At 40.1% G+C, this 13678-nt stretch overlaps 1 protein-coding gene across 1 annotated transcript in view; it reads left to right on the top strand.

The window, feature by feature from the left end:
- Positions 1 to 13678, top strand: part of LOC115217636 (vacuolar protein sorting-associated protein 54) — a gene marked incomplete at its 5' end in the record, with an annotated part of 299488 nt that overhangs the window by 30369 nt on the left and 255441 nt on the right. Inside the window, one exon of the mRNA XM_029787388.2 lies at positions 8259 to 8317. Within this exon, the coding sequence (XP_029643248.2) occupies positions 8259 to 8317 (59 nt within the window). The remainder of the gene's footprint in view (positions 1 to 8258; positions 8318 to 13678) is intronic.

Raw genomic sequence — 13678 nt, 5'->3', positions numbered from 1 at the left:
CGTCTAAATACTTCTAATGCAATGTATATTCAACAAATATCGAGAAAAAAATGCGCACTGACAAACGGGTGTGTGGGGAGGGGGCTCGGAAAATTCCCACGATCAACCGTAGAGGATCCGAGCAGTAAACCTCAACACCCGGTCGCAGGAGCGCAACAGAAATCGTCTAAATACTTCTAATGCAATGTATATTCAACAAATATTGTTGGGTGGACAAACACACACACACACACACACATACATTTATATGACGGGCTTCTTAAAGGTTCCGTCTACCAAACCCATTCACAAGGCTTTTGCTGGCTCGAGGCTATAGTAGAAGACACTTGACCAAGGTACCACGCAGTGGGACTGAACCCAGAACCATGTGGTTGGTAAGGAAGCTACGTACCACACAGCCATCCACTCTTTCTCGAACACATCTCCTCTAAACCCTGCCAGCGTTGTTTCCCCGAACACACTTCTTGACAAAACTCATATTTTATTGTAACTTTCAAATAAAATAATAAAAAAAAAACCTTAATTTCATATTGATGTGGGGAAAATACTCCGAAAGAAATGTTTACAGAAAGGTGAGTAGATTCATTACACAATTCATTTCATTATGTTACTGCAGTTTAGTGAGATTTGGCTGTTATTTCTAGCATGAAAATAGCTGGCTTGAGGGATATATATCATCATCATCGTTTAACGTCCGCTTTCCGCGCTAGCACGGGTTGGACGGTTTGACCGGGTCTGGGAAGCCAGGGGCCGCTCCAGGCACCAGTCTGAATCTGGCAGAGTTTCTACGGCTGGATGCCCTTCCTAACGCCAACCACTCCGTGAGTGGATTGGTGCTTTTTACGTGCCACCTGCACAGGGCCGGAGGGTCCGGCATCGTCACGATCGGATTCGAGCATTTTAACGTGTCAGCGGCACGGGGGCAACGAGGTCCGGGGTACTTTGGGGATTGGGGTATTTTGGGATCCAGGGTACTTTGGGGATCCGGGTACTTTGGGGATCCGGGGTACTTAGAATGGGTAGGGGGGTACTTAGAATGGGTAGGGGGTATGTGGAATTGCTGCAGAAAGCAGCCCGGGTCTTTGTAGTACAGCATATCTCCAGAGATCTCGGTCCTTCGCCATTGCCTCAGTGAGGCCCAATGCTCTGAGGTCATGCTTGACCACCTCATCCCATGTCTTCCTGGGTCTACCTCTCCCCTGATACCTTCAACTGTTTGGGAGTGGCACTTCTTCACACATCCTCTTCATCCATCCGCAGCACATGACCATACCATCGCAAGCGTCGCTCTTGCACACCACATCTGATGCTTCTTATATCCAGCATTTCTCTCAGGATACTTACACTCTGTTTTGTGTGTACACTGACACTACACATCCAGCGGATCATGCTAGCTTCATTTCTTTCAAGTCTACGCATGTCTTCTGCAGTCACAGCCCATGTTTCATTACCGTGAAGCATGGCAGTTCGCACACATGTATATATATATATATATATATATATATTTTTTTTTTTAATTTTACAAACAAAAGTGAAAACTGAAGTAATGGGGAGGGGGGAATTTGATATATCCCCCTCAAGCCGGCTATTTGCATGCTAGAAATAACAGCCAAATCTCACTAAACTGTTGCGCTCCTGCGACCGGGTGTTGAGGTTTACTGCTCAGATCCTCTACGGTTGATCGTGGGAATTTTCCGAGCCCCCTCCCCACACCCCCGTTTGTCAGCGCGCATTTTTTTCATCATATTCCTTCAATATATGATGCCTTACACCTGTTACACATATTCTTTTCCATTTTTCCCACCTGGGCGCGGATCTAGTACGGTTGATCGTGGCAATTTTCCGAGCCCCCTCCCCACACCCCCGTTTGTCAGCGCACATTTTTTTCGTCATATTCCTTCAATATACGATGCCTTACACCTGTTACACATATTCTTTTCCATTTTTCCCACCCGGGCGCGGATCTATATATTAACCTGCAGATGAATGTGTAAGTGAGTGTGCTTGAGTGGATATGCATGCAAGTAAGGATTGTATATGTAACTTGTCTGATATACGCATGTATATACATCTTCACATATATATTTTCTCATATTACTAAGCAAGGAACTGCTAAACATATAAATTCCTTAATTCTTCATACTACTAACCCCATATCTCTATCTCTCTCTCTCCCACTACACTTAGACTCTACTACTACACATTTGTCATTCCTTTACCTCTTACCCCCCTCCCGATTCCTTCCATCTTTTTACACTATAATACCTTTCTCTCTCTCTTTCCCCCTTCATATCCGCACTCCTACTTTCTTATTATCTCCACTGATCACTGACTGATCTATATCTTCATTTTTCTTTTTCTTTATTCCCTTTATACCTCTCTTCAGGGTTTTTATTTTTTATTATTATTTTGTTATTATTTTACTAATCTTTTTCTTACTTCCTTCTCCTTTCTCTCATTTTTTCTTTCTCTTCTCTTTTTATTCTTTTTTTTTCTCTTTCTTCACTCCTCTCTTCCTGTTTTTGATTTGACCTGACTAATACACTCCCTAATTTTAGGTCACTTTAAATTAAAACCTTTGACTCTGCAACACTGTATATAAATTCTCTACTGGGAATGACCAAGTTTAAAAATCTGCTGGATCTTACTCATAAGGGAATTTTACATTGCTTATAAACTCTTTATTTGGATGGACTCGTTTTAAACTCTGTTGGACTTTTGGACTTTACTCATAGGATATTGGAATATTGCATATATACCATTATGCCTAAAAAATGGATTTACAACTTCAATACCCATACATATCTTGCATGTATTCTTTTTCCTCCACCTCACTCTCCATTTTGTATCACATCTAAACTAACTATGACTTAACTATCCTCTCACACCATCTCCGATGAAGGGATATAATTAATAAATATCTTAGAAACAGCTGTAAGACCTTCTATCTATAAATGTTCTAATATCTACACAGCCTTGGTTTTTTTTTATCTTATTAAGCAAAAAATTCTTATATACACACGCTGACATAGAACCAATGTTGAACCCTTTATTCGCAATATTACCGAATCTGGAACTTAACTATGGTCTGTCTATAGCACTTATTCAGCATTACCTGACACCTTTGGGTCTCAGTGACACCATTATCTCTTACAACCTCAACTATATATATATATATATATTCAATATATATATATATATGACACGGCTGTCCCTCATCCCAAGGTCTCAGAGGCCCACACCTCCCACACCCTCAGAGTTGGCACATTGAAAGGTAGGTCTGGTGAGATTGTTGAGCTGCTTGAACGGAGATGTGTGGATTTGTGCTGCATCCAAGAAGTAAGGTGGAGAGGAGGTTCCACTAGGTTCCTCACAGGCAAAGAACACAGGTACAAGACTTTTTGGGCAGGGAACATTGACGGGGTCGGGGGCATGGGTATATTTCTTCTGGAGAAATGGGTAGATAAGGTAATCGAGGTGGTCAGAGTAAGTGACAGAGTACTTAAGTTTAGATTAGTGCTTCACCGTAGGCCAGCTACCATCATTTCGGCATATGCCCCTCAATTGGAGGGGCAGAAAGACCGATTCTACGACACCCTATTGCAGACTACCTCGTTGACAAATGACAGGGACCTTCTCTTTGTGGCAGGTGACTTCAATGGAAATGTTGGACGACATGTCGGGCGCTTCCATGGCGTACATGGAGGCTACGGTTTTGGTTCTCGCAATGAGGAGGGAACCAGGCTGCTGGAGTTCTGCGATGCAAATGACCTTATGGTTTGCAATACCAACTTCAGGAAACCCACCTCTCACCTAGTCACCTACCGTTCTGGCAGACACACTAGCCAGATTGACTACATCCTCGCCAGAAAGAGGGAAAGAGGGCTGCTTATAAATGCCAAAACCTTCCCAGGCGAAGAATGTACTCCTCAACATAGATTAGTAGTTAGCGACTTCAGGATCAAGGCTAAATGGTTGCCCAGAAGAAGACCTGCTTGGAGGAGAAGGGTCTGGAAGCTTATAGATCCTGCAAATGGACAGAGATTTAGAGACATACTACTCGAAGTCTTCGATGAAATAGAAGGGGATATAGCTTCACATAACGTGGAAGGAAACTGGAGGTTTCTACAATACAATCTGCTGACAGCCACTGACCAGATCTGTGGATGGAGCAAAGTCCCATCTTGACCCAGGGTAACGTGGTGGTGGAACAATGTTGTTGACAGGGCTATTAGACAAAAGAAACAGGTTTGGAAGGACTGGAAGAACAGTGGTAGCAGGGAAGTGTATCAGACTGCCAGAATGGAAGCTAGGAGACAGGTTTATTTAGCCAGAGGGGAAGCAGATAAGAAGAAATTTCCCAATGTTCTGCGCCGTGAGGACCAAAGACTTGAGGTATTTCGTGTTGCAAGACAGTGTGTGAGAGAATCTTGATGTGGTAGGAGAGAAATGTGTTCACATGGATGATGGTTCACTTGCGCTAAATGAGGATGCAAAGAGAGAGGTTTGGAGATGCCACTATGAAAGGTTGCTGAATAAAGAAAATGAATGGGATAAAGAGGGACCAGGTATCCGAGTTGACAATTCTTTGGTAGTTAAGGCAATTAGAAGCATGAAGACAGGGAAAGCCCCAGGCACATCAGGAATTACTGCAGAGATGCTCAAAATATCTGGCAGTGTCGGCTATAGCCTAGTCACCCGTATAGTTAACCAGGTGATACACGAAGGAGTCATACCCAATGACTGGTGTAGCAGCATAATAGTCAACTGCTACAAAGGTAAAGGTGACGCCCTAGATACAAATAATTACAGAGGTATCAAGCTGTTGGATCAGGTAATGAAGGTTACGGAGAGGGTCATAGCCCAACTAATTAGGAAGAGAGTCAACTTGGACGAGATGCAGTTTGGTTTTGTGCCAGGAAAAGCACCACTGATGCCATATTTCTGGTGAGACAGCTGCAGGAGAAATACCTAGCCAAAGATAAACCTCTGTACCTGGCTTTCATTGACATGGAGAAAGCCTTTGACAGGGTCCCCCGATCCCTTATCTGGTGGTCAATGAGGAAACTAGGGATAGATGAATGGTTAGTGAGAGCTGTACGAGCCATGTACAGGGATGCTGTTAGTAAGGTTAGGGTTGGCAACGAGTACAGTGAAGAATTCCGAGTAGAGGTTGGGGTCCACCAAGGTTCAGTCCTCAGCCCCCTCCTATTTATCATAGTCCTCCAATCAATAACGGAGGAATTCAAGACAGGATGCCCCTGGGAGCTCCTCTGTGCTGATGACCTAGCCCTAATTGCTGAGTTACTAGCAGAACTGGAGGAGAAATTTCAGGTGTGGAAGCAAGGATTAGAATTGAAGGGCCTTAGAGTCAACCTAGCTAAAAACCAAAGTTCTAATAAGTATGAAGGTAGACAAATCACAAACACCTTCAGGTAGATTGCCCTGCTCGATCTATAGAAAAGGCGTAGGTAGAAACTCTATAAGATGCACCAAGTGTAAGCTATGGACACATAAGAGGTGCAGCAACGTCAAAGGAAGGCTAACTAGGAAGATAGTATTTGTATGTGGCAGATGCTCAGGAGCAATAAACACTGAAAATACACAGAGACCATCTTCCGCCACATTCCAGGGAGAAAAACTAGAAATAGTTGATAGTTTCCGTTACCTATGTGACCAAGTCAGTAGCGGGGGCGGGTGTGCTGAAAGTATAACTGCTAGAGTAAGAATAGCCTGGGCAAAGTTCAGAGAGCTCTTACCTCTGCTGGTGACAAAAGGCCTCTTGCTCAGAGTAAAAGGCAGATTGTATGATGCATGTGTACGAACAGCCATGCTACATGGCAGTGAAACATGGGCCGTGACTGCATAAGCTCGCAAGAAATGAAGCCATTATGCTCCGATGGATGTGTAATGTCAGTGTACATACTCGACAGAGTGTAAGTACCGTGAGAGAGAAGTTGGACCTAAGAAGCATCAGTTGTGGTGTGCATGAGAGACGTTTGCACTGGTATGGTCATGTGGCGAGAATGGATGAAGATAGTTGTGTGAAAAAGTGCCACACCCTATAGCGGTTGAGGGAACCTGTGGAAGAGGTAGACCCAGGAAAACCTGGGATGAGGTGGTGAAGCACGACCTTCGAACTTTAGGTCTCACCGAGGAAATGACTAGAGACCGAGACCATTGGAAGTATGCCGTGCGTGAGAAGACCCGGCAGGACAAGTGAGGCCATAATACCGTGGCCTCTACCTGGGATGTAGCCAACCCACTTATGCATTACTTTCCTTCTTGGGACACAAAACTCCACTTGTGAAGACCTGTTGAGGCAAGTGAAAATCAAATCAAAATCAAAATCGTAATCTATCAACATCAGTGGAATCTGTAGCTGTGATACCAGTGCTGGTGGCACGTGAGAGAACCATCCGAACGTGGCCATAGCTTCCGTACCGGTGGCACGTAAAAAGTACCATCCGACCGTGGCCGTTGCCAGCTTCGTCTGGTCTCCGTGCCGGTGGCACGTAAAAAGCACCATCCGATCGTGGCCATTTGCCAGCCTCGTCTGGCACGTAAAAAGCACCCACTACACTCACGGAGTGGTTGGCATTAGGAAGGGCATCCAGCTGTAGAAACACTGCCAGATCAGACTGGGCCTAGTGCAGCCTTCTGGTTTGCCAGACCCCAGTTGAACCGTCCAACCCGTGCTAGCATGGAAAGCGGACGTTAAACGATGATGATGATGATGATATATATATATTTAATGGATCTTAGGAAGCTTTAAAATGTACTGGCACTCATTTCTAGGTGCTTTCTTACAGCTTATGAAAGTGATTACATAATCCTGATGGTAAACTGTAAAGTACAAATTTATTGAGTTCTAACAACTGGCTATTTGAATCAGTATGGCTTAGTGAATTCCCAACCACATGGTTCTGGGTGTAATCCCACTGCGTGGAACCTTAGATAAGTGTCTTCTATTTTTGCCCTGGGCTGACCAAAGCCCTTTGAGTGCATTTGGTTGATGGAGACAGAAAGAAGCTGGTCATGTATATGCGTGTGTGTGTGTCCCACTACCGCTTGGCAACTGGTGGTGATTTGTTTATGCCCCTGTAACTTAATGGTTTGGCAAAAAGATACCAATAAAATAAGTACTGGGGTTGATTTCTTTGACAAAACTCTGCATGGCTACAGTCCAGTGGCTGAAACAAGTAAGAGTTAAAAGAGTATGTGTGAGAATGTTTATTTTTTGCATTTCACATGAAAGCATTGAACCAAAAAATTGGTGGCTTTTGTTGACATACCTTCTCAAAAATGCATTCTTTAGTTTTTATGTTGAAAGTTGAGTGAAATAAAAAAAATCCTTTACTTGTAAAACAAGTAAGAGTTTGCAACAGTAAGGTTATCTGACCTGTAACAGTTCCCTGATAATATGTACTTTTCCAACCCTTACTAGCATGAAGAAATATAAACAAACTATTTTTTCAGAGTGAATTTGACATTAGAGATTCTATTAAATGTATTACAAATTACTTGTAAATTATTGAAAATAAGGAGACACTATCTATTAATAAATGGGGGTTTGATTAAAAAAAAAACTGAAATCCAAAATTTACAAATGCCTTTTGCAAAGAAACAGAATTCCTTCTACCAGATCCTCCTTCACAGAAGCCTTTAAATCTGATGTAATTGTTTTTACTATAGAAAACAGCCAAATGAATATCTGTGAGCTTGTAAATTTTAATATCTTATTACAGTTTACATTTATTTAGTTAGAGTGAATGTGATGTGAGAGGTTCTATTAAATGAAATAAATATTATTTTGTAAAGTATTGGAAAGTTCATCCTGATAAAATTCATTTTCAAAGCACTAACTATAGAATAAGTATTTCTAAGAAAATACAAATCCAAAATTTACTAATGTCTTGTTTTTAAGAGGATTGCTTTTACATGAACTTTTTTCTTAAGAAGATTTGATTTTCAGTGCAGAAAATAGTCAAATACTTGTAAAATTTGAAATTTTAGCACATCATATTTGCATGTAGTTAGAGTTGGTTCATTATATTTTACCAACTTTAACTCCTCATGTCTAGCTATAACTCCATGGTAATGAAGACATAAACACTTCAAAAAATAAATCAAAAGTGAATGTAACTTTTTCTTTTTCTTTTTTTCAGTTTTTAAATGACCAAAATATAAACTCTTCCATGTTGGAATTGATGATTATTTTAAAAAGATATTTGTTTAACATGTTTCTTTTTATCTAGTCTGTGATTGAAGCTGTTGCCACTGCAGATGACATTGATACTGAAGGAAATGTAGGCTGGTATGTAGATAAGAATTTCCTTTTCTATTGAACAACAAACATCTTATGAATGGCATATATTTATAAAAATTGTGCAACATATAATGATATGTCAGCAAGTGTGCCAAAGTTTTCAGTCAATTTGATGCATATGGCACTACCTATATTTGACACAGAAGCTGCTGTTTGCTTAAAGTCAATGAACACATGTTAGAGGAGTAAATGTGATATCATTCACTGAAATACATGTGTGCACACTAACATGCATATATAAATACACAAACATATAACTACACAACCACACAGAGACAAACGAGAATCCCTGTATTGCACTACATTATATATACATATGTATACACACACACATACACAAGTGCATTAAGTATTTCTCTGTGATATAAACACATACACATGGTGTAATCTTTGTATCTCCAGCTGAGTGTTTTCTATTGAATTCATGTACATTATTTTCTAATTTATTTTATTTTTTATACATATTTTTAAACACTTACTATAATTTTTTTTTTATTTACCTGCTTTACTTTTTTTCCTACCACTTGTTTTCTCTTTACAATAACCCTTTCGTTACCATATTTGTGTTGAAATACATTACCTTTTTTTCAATTAATTTTCAAAATAATGATGAATTTAGTTAAATAACTTTGTCGTTATTTAGTTGGTGTTCAAAACATAAATTAACAAGTACTTTTTTATGGTAGTTTTAATTTAGATCACTTTAAAATAGGAAGTTTGTATCATAGAACCGGGGGCAGTTTCAGGTGGGTTGGTGGATGGTCAATTCCCTAAACTTCGATCCAGCATCTTAATAAATATACAAAACATTCTTACTGTTCATGATTATACCAAGCTAATTTTATCTTGTATCCATCATCCATACATCATATATATATATATATATATATATATATATAATAAATTAATAAATAAAATAAAACATATGCATATATACATAGATATATGTACGTACCTACCTCTACATGTATATATACATGCATATATGGGTACAGGACACCAAAAAAGCGTCTAACACAATGAGAAACGAAAACATAAACACAAAACCAAGGAAATGGACATCTTTCTTAAACAACAGGACATACAATTCAAGGAAAATTCCCCTTCTTCAGTCGCCTTTGTTTCATCTATACCACGTTTCGAAGGTCAAGGCGAGACACGACTTTAATGAAACATTCCTTCCCGCGAAAAGCAAATTAGATAAAATTTGAGATTTTTTTGCGGAGGGGTAAAAATGGTAACAAAAACAGGACAGTAAAGACAGTACAAAATATAAACAGTAAAGGACAGGACAAGGAGAATAACATTAACACAAACATTGAGAGTTGTTAAGCCAGAACGAAAGAAAAAATGTTATGAACACTTTTGCGGATGGCAAGAGAGAGAGAGGAAAGCCATCCACACTTGAAGGAAAGACAGTAGCAAAGCTCTCGTCGCAGGTCAACGACGGGAGGGAGGAGGAGGAGCAAGAGAAAGGGAGAGAAAAAAAGGGAATGGTTATAGAGAAAACCCAGAAAGAATGAAAAATGAGAGAGAGAGAGGGAGAGACAGTAAGGTTGAAGAAAAGGAAACCCGAAAGAATGAAGGCTGAGAAAGGGAGGGGGGACAGAAAGGTTAAGAGTGCGCATCATTATTAATATTAAGAACAATCTTACTTAGAAATGGATGCGTGCGTTCCGTCATATAATAAATTAATAAATAAAATAAAACATATGCATATATACATACATATATGTACGTACCTACCTCTACATGTATATATACATGCATATATGGGTACAGGACACCAAAAAAATGTTGAACACAATGAGAAACGAAAACATAAACACAAAACCAAGGAAATGGACATTAACAGAAAATTTTGTATGTATAAACAGAATTCAAGCATTGGTGTTCCACAATGTTCTGACCTGATGAGCTAGCCTTCTTTATCTGCATTGGTTTTCTTCCAGAGTTTTGTTTTGACGCAGAGGTTTTTCCCTCTTTCTCAAAGGCTGTCATTACTTCTGAGGCAGTACTTCTTGATACACCAAACATTTCAGCTGTTTTCGTTGCACTAGCACCTGCCATACGAGCACCAACAATTTGACCTCTTTGAAAGTCCAATTGATCTGGCATTTTAATGAATTTTAATTACCTTTTTCCGATGATATCTGAAAAAAAAACAGCAATTTTAGAAAAACATATTAAGCAGCACTAATAATAAATCAAAAAACATAAAAACAAACAAGCTTTTGACGGTTTTATAGATATTTCAAAATTATGATGCTATGATACTAGGTGTTTTCCATTATTTTGTCCAACCACTGTATATATGCTGAGACCCCCTTCGGTCATGACTGACTATGGGATTGCACCTAGAAAGTTACCCTCCAAGGCACAATCTGGGCAAGGTTGTTTATGGAAGACCAGCAGTTGCCCATGCATATTGGCCCCCTCTCCATGCCACCAGTGTTATCCAAGGGAAAGGCAAAGGCCAATACAGCTTGGCACCTGTGATGTCGCAACTCATTTCTACAGCTGAGTGAACTGGAGCGACATGAAATAAAGTGACTTGCTCAAGAACACAACACACAGCCCGGTCCAGGATTCAAACTCACAACCTCACGATCGTAAGCTCAACGCTCTAACCACTGAGCCTTTCACCTTCACATATATATAAAGACTAGAATGTATGTGTGTGTGTGTCTGTCAGCTGTTGGGAACCCTTTCAGCCCTGCCTTAGATTCGAACCGGAATCTCAAAAACATTGTCTCCTTACATTTCATTCTCATTTGCTTTCCACAACAGGGAAATGAAACTTACTTCTCACACAACACCCAAAATTAAAGTTGAGGCAAACGACAAAATTTGGTACGCAATACATAACCACTTTCTCCTTTGCTCTTACCATTTCTCTTGCCTTGCCTTTCACAATATTACTCTATCACAGCAATACTGATCAAGTAAAATCCATTCATTCATTCTGCTGAATTCGGTACATAACCTCTTTCATTTGTAAATTGGATCAATTTTGATAAATGCATCCACATGTGTTTCACTAAGGATAAAAAAAGGGATTTCTTGTGTGGAATCAAGTACCCTCAACTCCCAGTATGCCACAAACCTCCTATTTTTCTTCAGAAACAAAGGGAGGGTTGTGATGGGGGACCTCAGATTTTCTCCCGAAAGTCCGAATTCCCCCACCACATAAACAGCTCCTTTCTACAGAAAATGAAATACTTGGCTGCTATTTGTAGCACACACTGCTACCACGTAACAGCTATTTGCAATAACAGCATGTCCATTATCACAAATGCCTGTTCAGTGGTAGCAGGACATGCTAGAAATACCAGCCTAATTGGTTCATAACAATGTTTCACTTTGTTTGATTCACTTTTAATTTGAATTTACACATTTATCATTCAATGACTAGTTTGTAGGCACAGAAGCCATTCGAGGTGGCACTGGCAACGGCCACGTTCGGATGGTGTTCGGATAAAAAGCACCATCTGAACGTGGCCGTTGCCAGCGCCGCCTCAACTGGCTTCTGTGCCGGTGGCACATAAAAAGCACCATCCGAACATGGCCGATGCCGGCGCCGCCTTGGCTGGCTTCCGTGCCAGTGGCACGTAAAAAGCACCCACTACACTCGCGGAGTGGTTGGCGTTAGGAAGGGCATCCAGCTGTAGAAACACTGCCAGATCAGACTGGAGCCTGGTGCAGCCCTAGCTTCCCAGACTCCAGTCGAACCGTCCAACCCGTGCTAGCGCGGAAAACGGATGTTAAACGATGATGATGATGATGATGATGACACCTGTTACAATGTTGCAAGTTATTTACATTTACAGTTTCATCTTAACACTTCTACTAACATGACATCGAAATGACGCGTAAACAGCTCCTTTCCACAGAAAATGAAACATTTGACTGCTATTTCTAGCACATGCTACTTCCATGTAACAGCTATTCGCAAATACCTGTTCAGTGGTAGCAGGACGTGCTAGAAATATCAGCCAAATTGATTAATGTTTACAAGTACACCTGCACGTCAACCCTCACCACTTTTCTTTCCTTCTTTTCCAGTGGATTCCTATGTTTTCAATGATGGACATTCCAATTATTCACAAAAAATATGTTTCATTTTCAACTCCCTGTCCCTACCCCAAGTTTTTCATTTTAATTTTTTCAAAATAATTTCTTACTTGCCTAATGCGGGCAGTCAATTTTTTACATTTTTACTTCTTCTCCATTTCTTTTCTTTATTCTACTTCAAAACATACTGAGATTAAGAATACAGGGTGTTTGATTCCAAGCCCCCCCCCCCCCCCAATACAAGTTTTTTCCATTTTTCTTAGTGAAATGCGTGCAGGTGCACTTCCTAAAATTTACCAATAATTTTTTGCTTCTTGATTAATGCGAGCCTGCAGACCTACCAGCTTGCTTCTAACCATTTGTAGACTCAGACGCAGCATGAACAGGGGCTTCTTCCCCACGAGCACCACTAAACAAAACTAAGCAATTCATCCAATTGCTCTTTTATTAACCCTTTCCTTATCCAATTCCAGGCTACAATGGTGCTCATGGCTAATGTAAATCACAACCATCCAGAATTTAATTTACTGATGAGTTATTAATTTAAAAAAATTTTTACACATGTCATACTTATGGTCCATGGAGTGTCATGGACCAAAACAATTTCTAACTTCTTGCCTAATGCGGATGCAGAGTAATCTTTTACACTGGTTCACTATTATGTGCTAAAAGTGAGACAATAGCATCTATATTGTAATGTCATATAAAATCACTTCAGTTTTATTATTACCCTTTTCATTCTAATGTGATAAGACTATAATACTGTTTCGCTTTTATTGTTTCCATTTTCATTCTAATGTCATAACACTAACATCATTTTATGTTACACTTTTACCATTCAACTACCAGTTAATTATTACCGCAGCAGTTGCAAGGTTGCAAGTTTTTTACAGTTACGTAGTAACCTTTCAGTTAATATTTAATACTTAACAGTGTATCTGAGTGCATTTCCTCCTGCTTCTTTTAGGTCATGCCCCAAAGCAAGAGTTATTCAATTGGCCGAAAAACTGCGAAAGCAGCAAGGTCATCAGTTGGGAGGGCAAATGAATCATCATTGGAAACTTCTATTAGACGATCACAAAATGCTGAACATAGAGCCACTACAAGAGCACTCCAAACAGATGACCAGCATAAAGTTTGACAAACTGCTGATGCTGCATGAGCTGCAGACACTGAACCCCAGTGTAAACTTTGACGAACTACTGATGCTACGAGGGGCGTTCAATAAGTAATGCCTCTGACCCAATTGCAGTTGTTTGATCTAGCTGAAATTTT

This window comes from Octopus sinensis, linkage group LG11 (assembly GCF_006345805.1).
Source record: "Octopus sinensis linkage group LG11, ASM634580v1, whole genome shotgun sequence".
NCBI lineage: Eukaryota > Metazoa > Mollusca > Cephalopoda > Octopoda > Octopodidae > Octopus > Octopus sinensis.
This window is presented reverse-complemented; position numbering and strand designations above follow the sequence as displayed.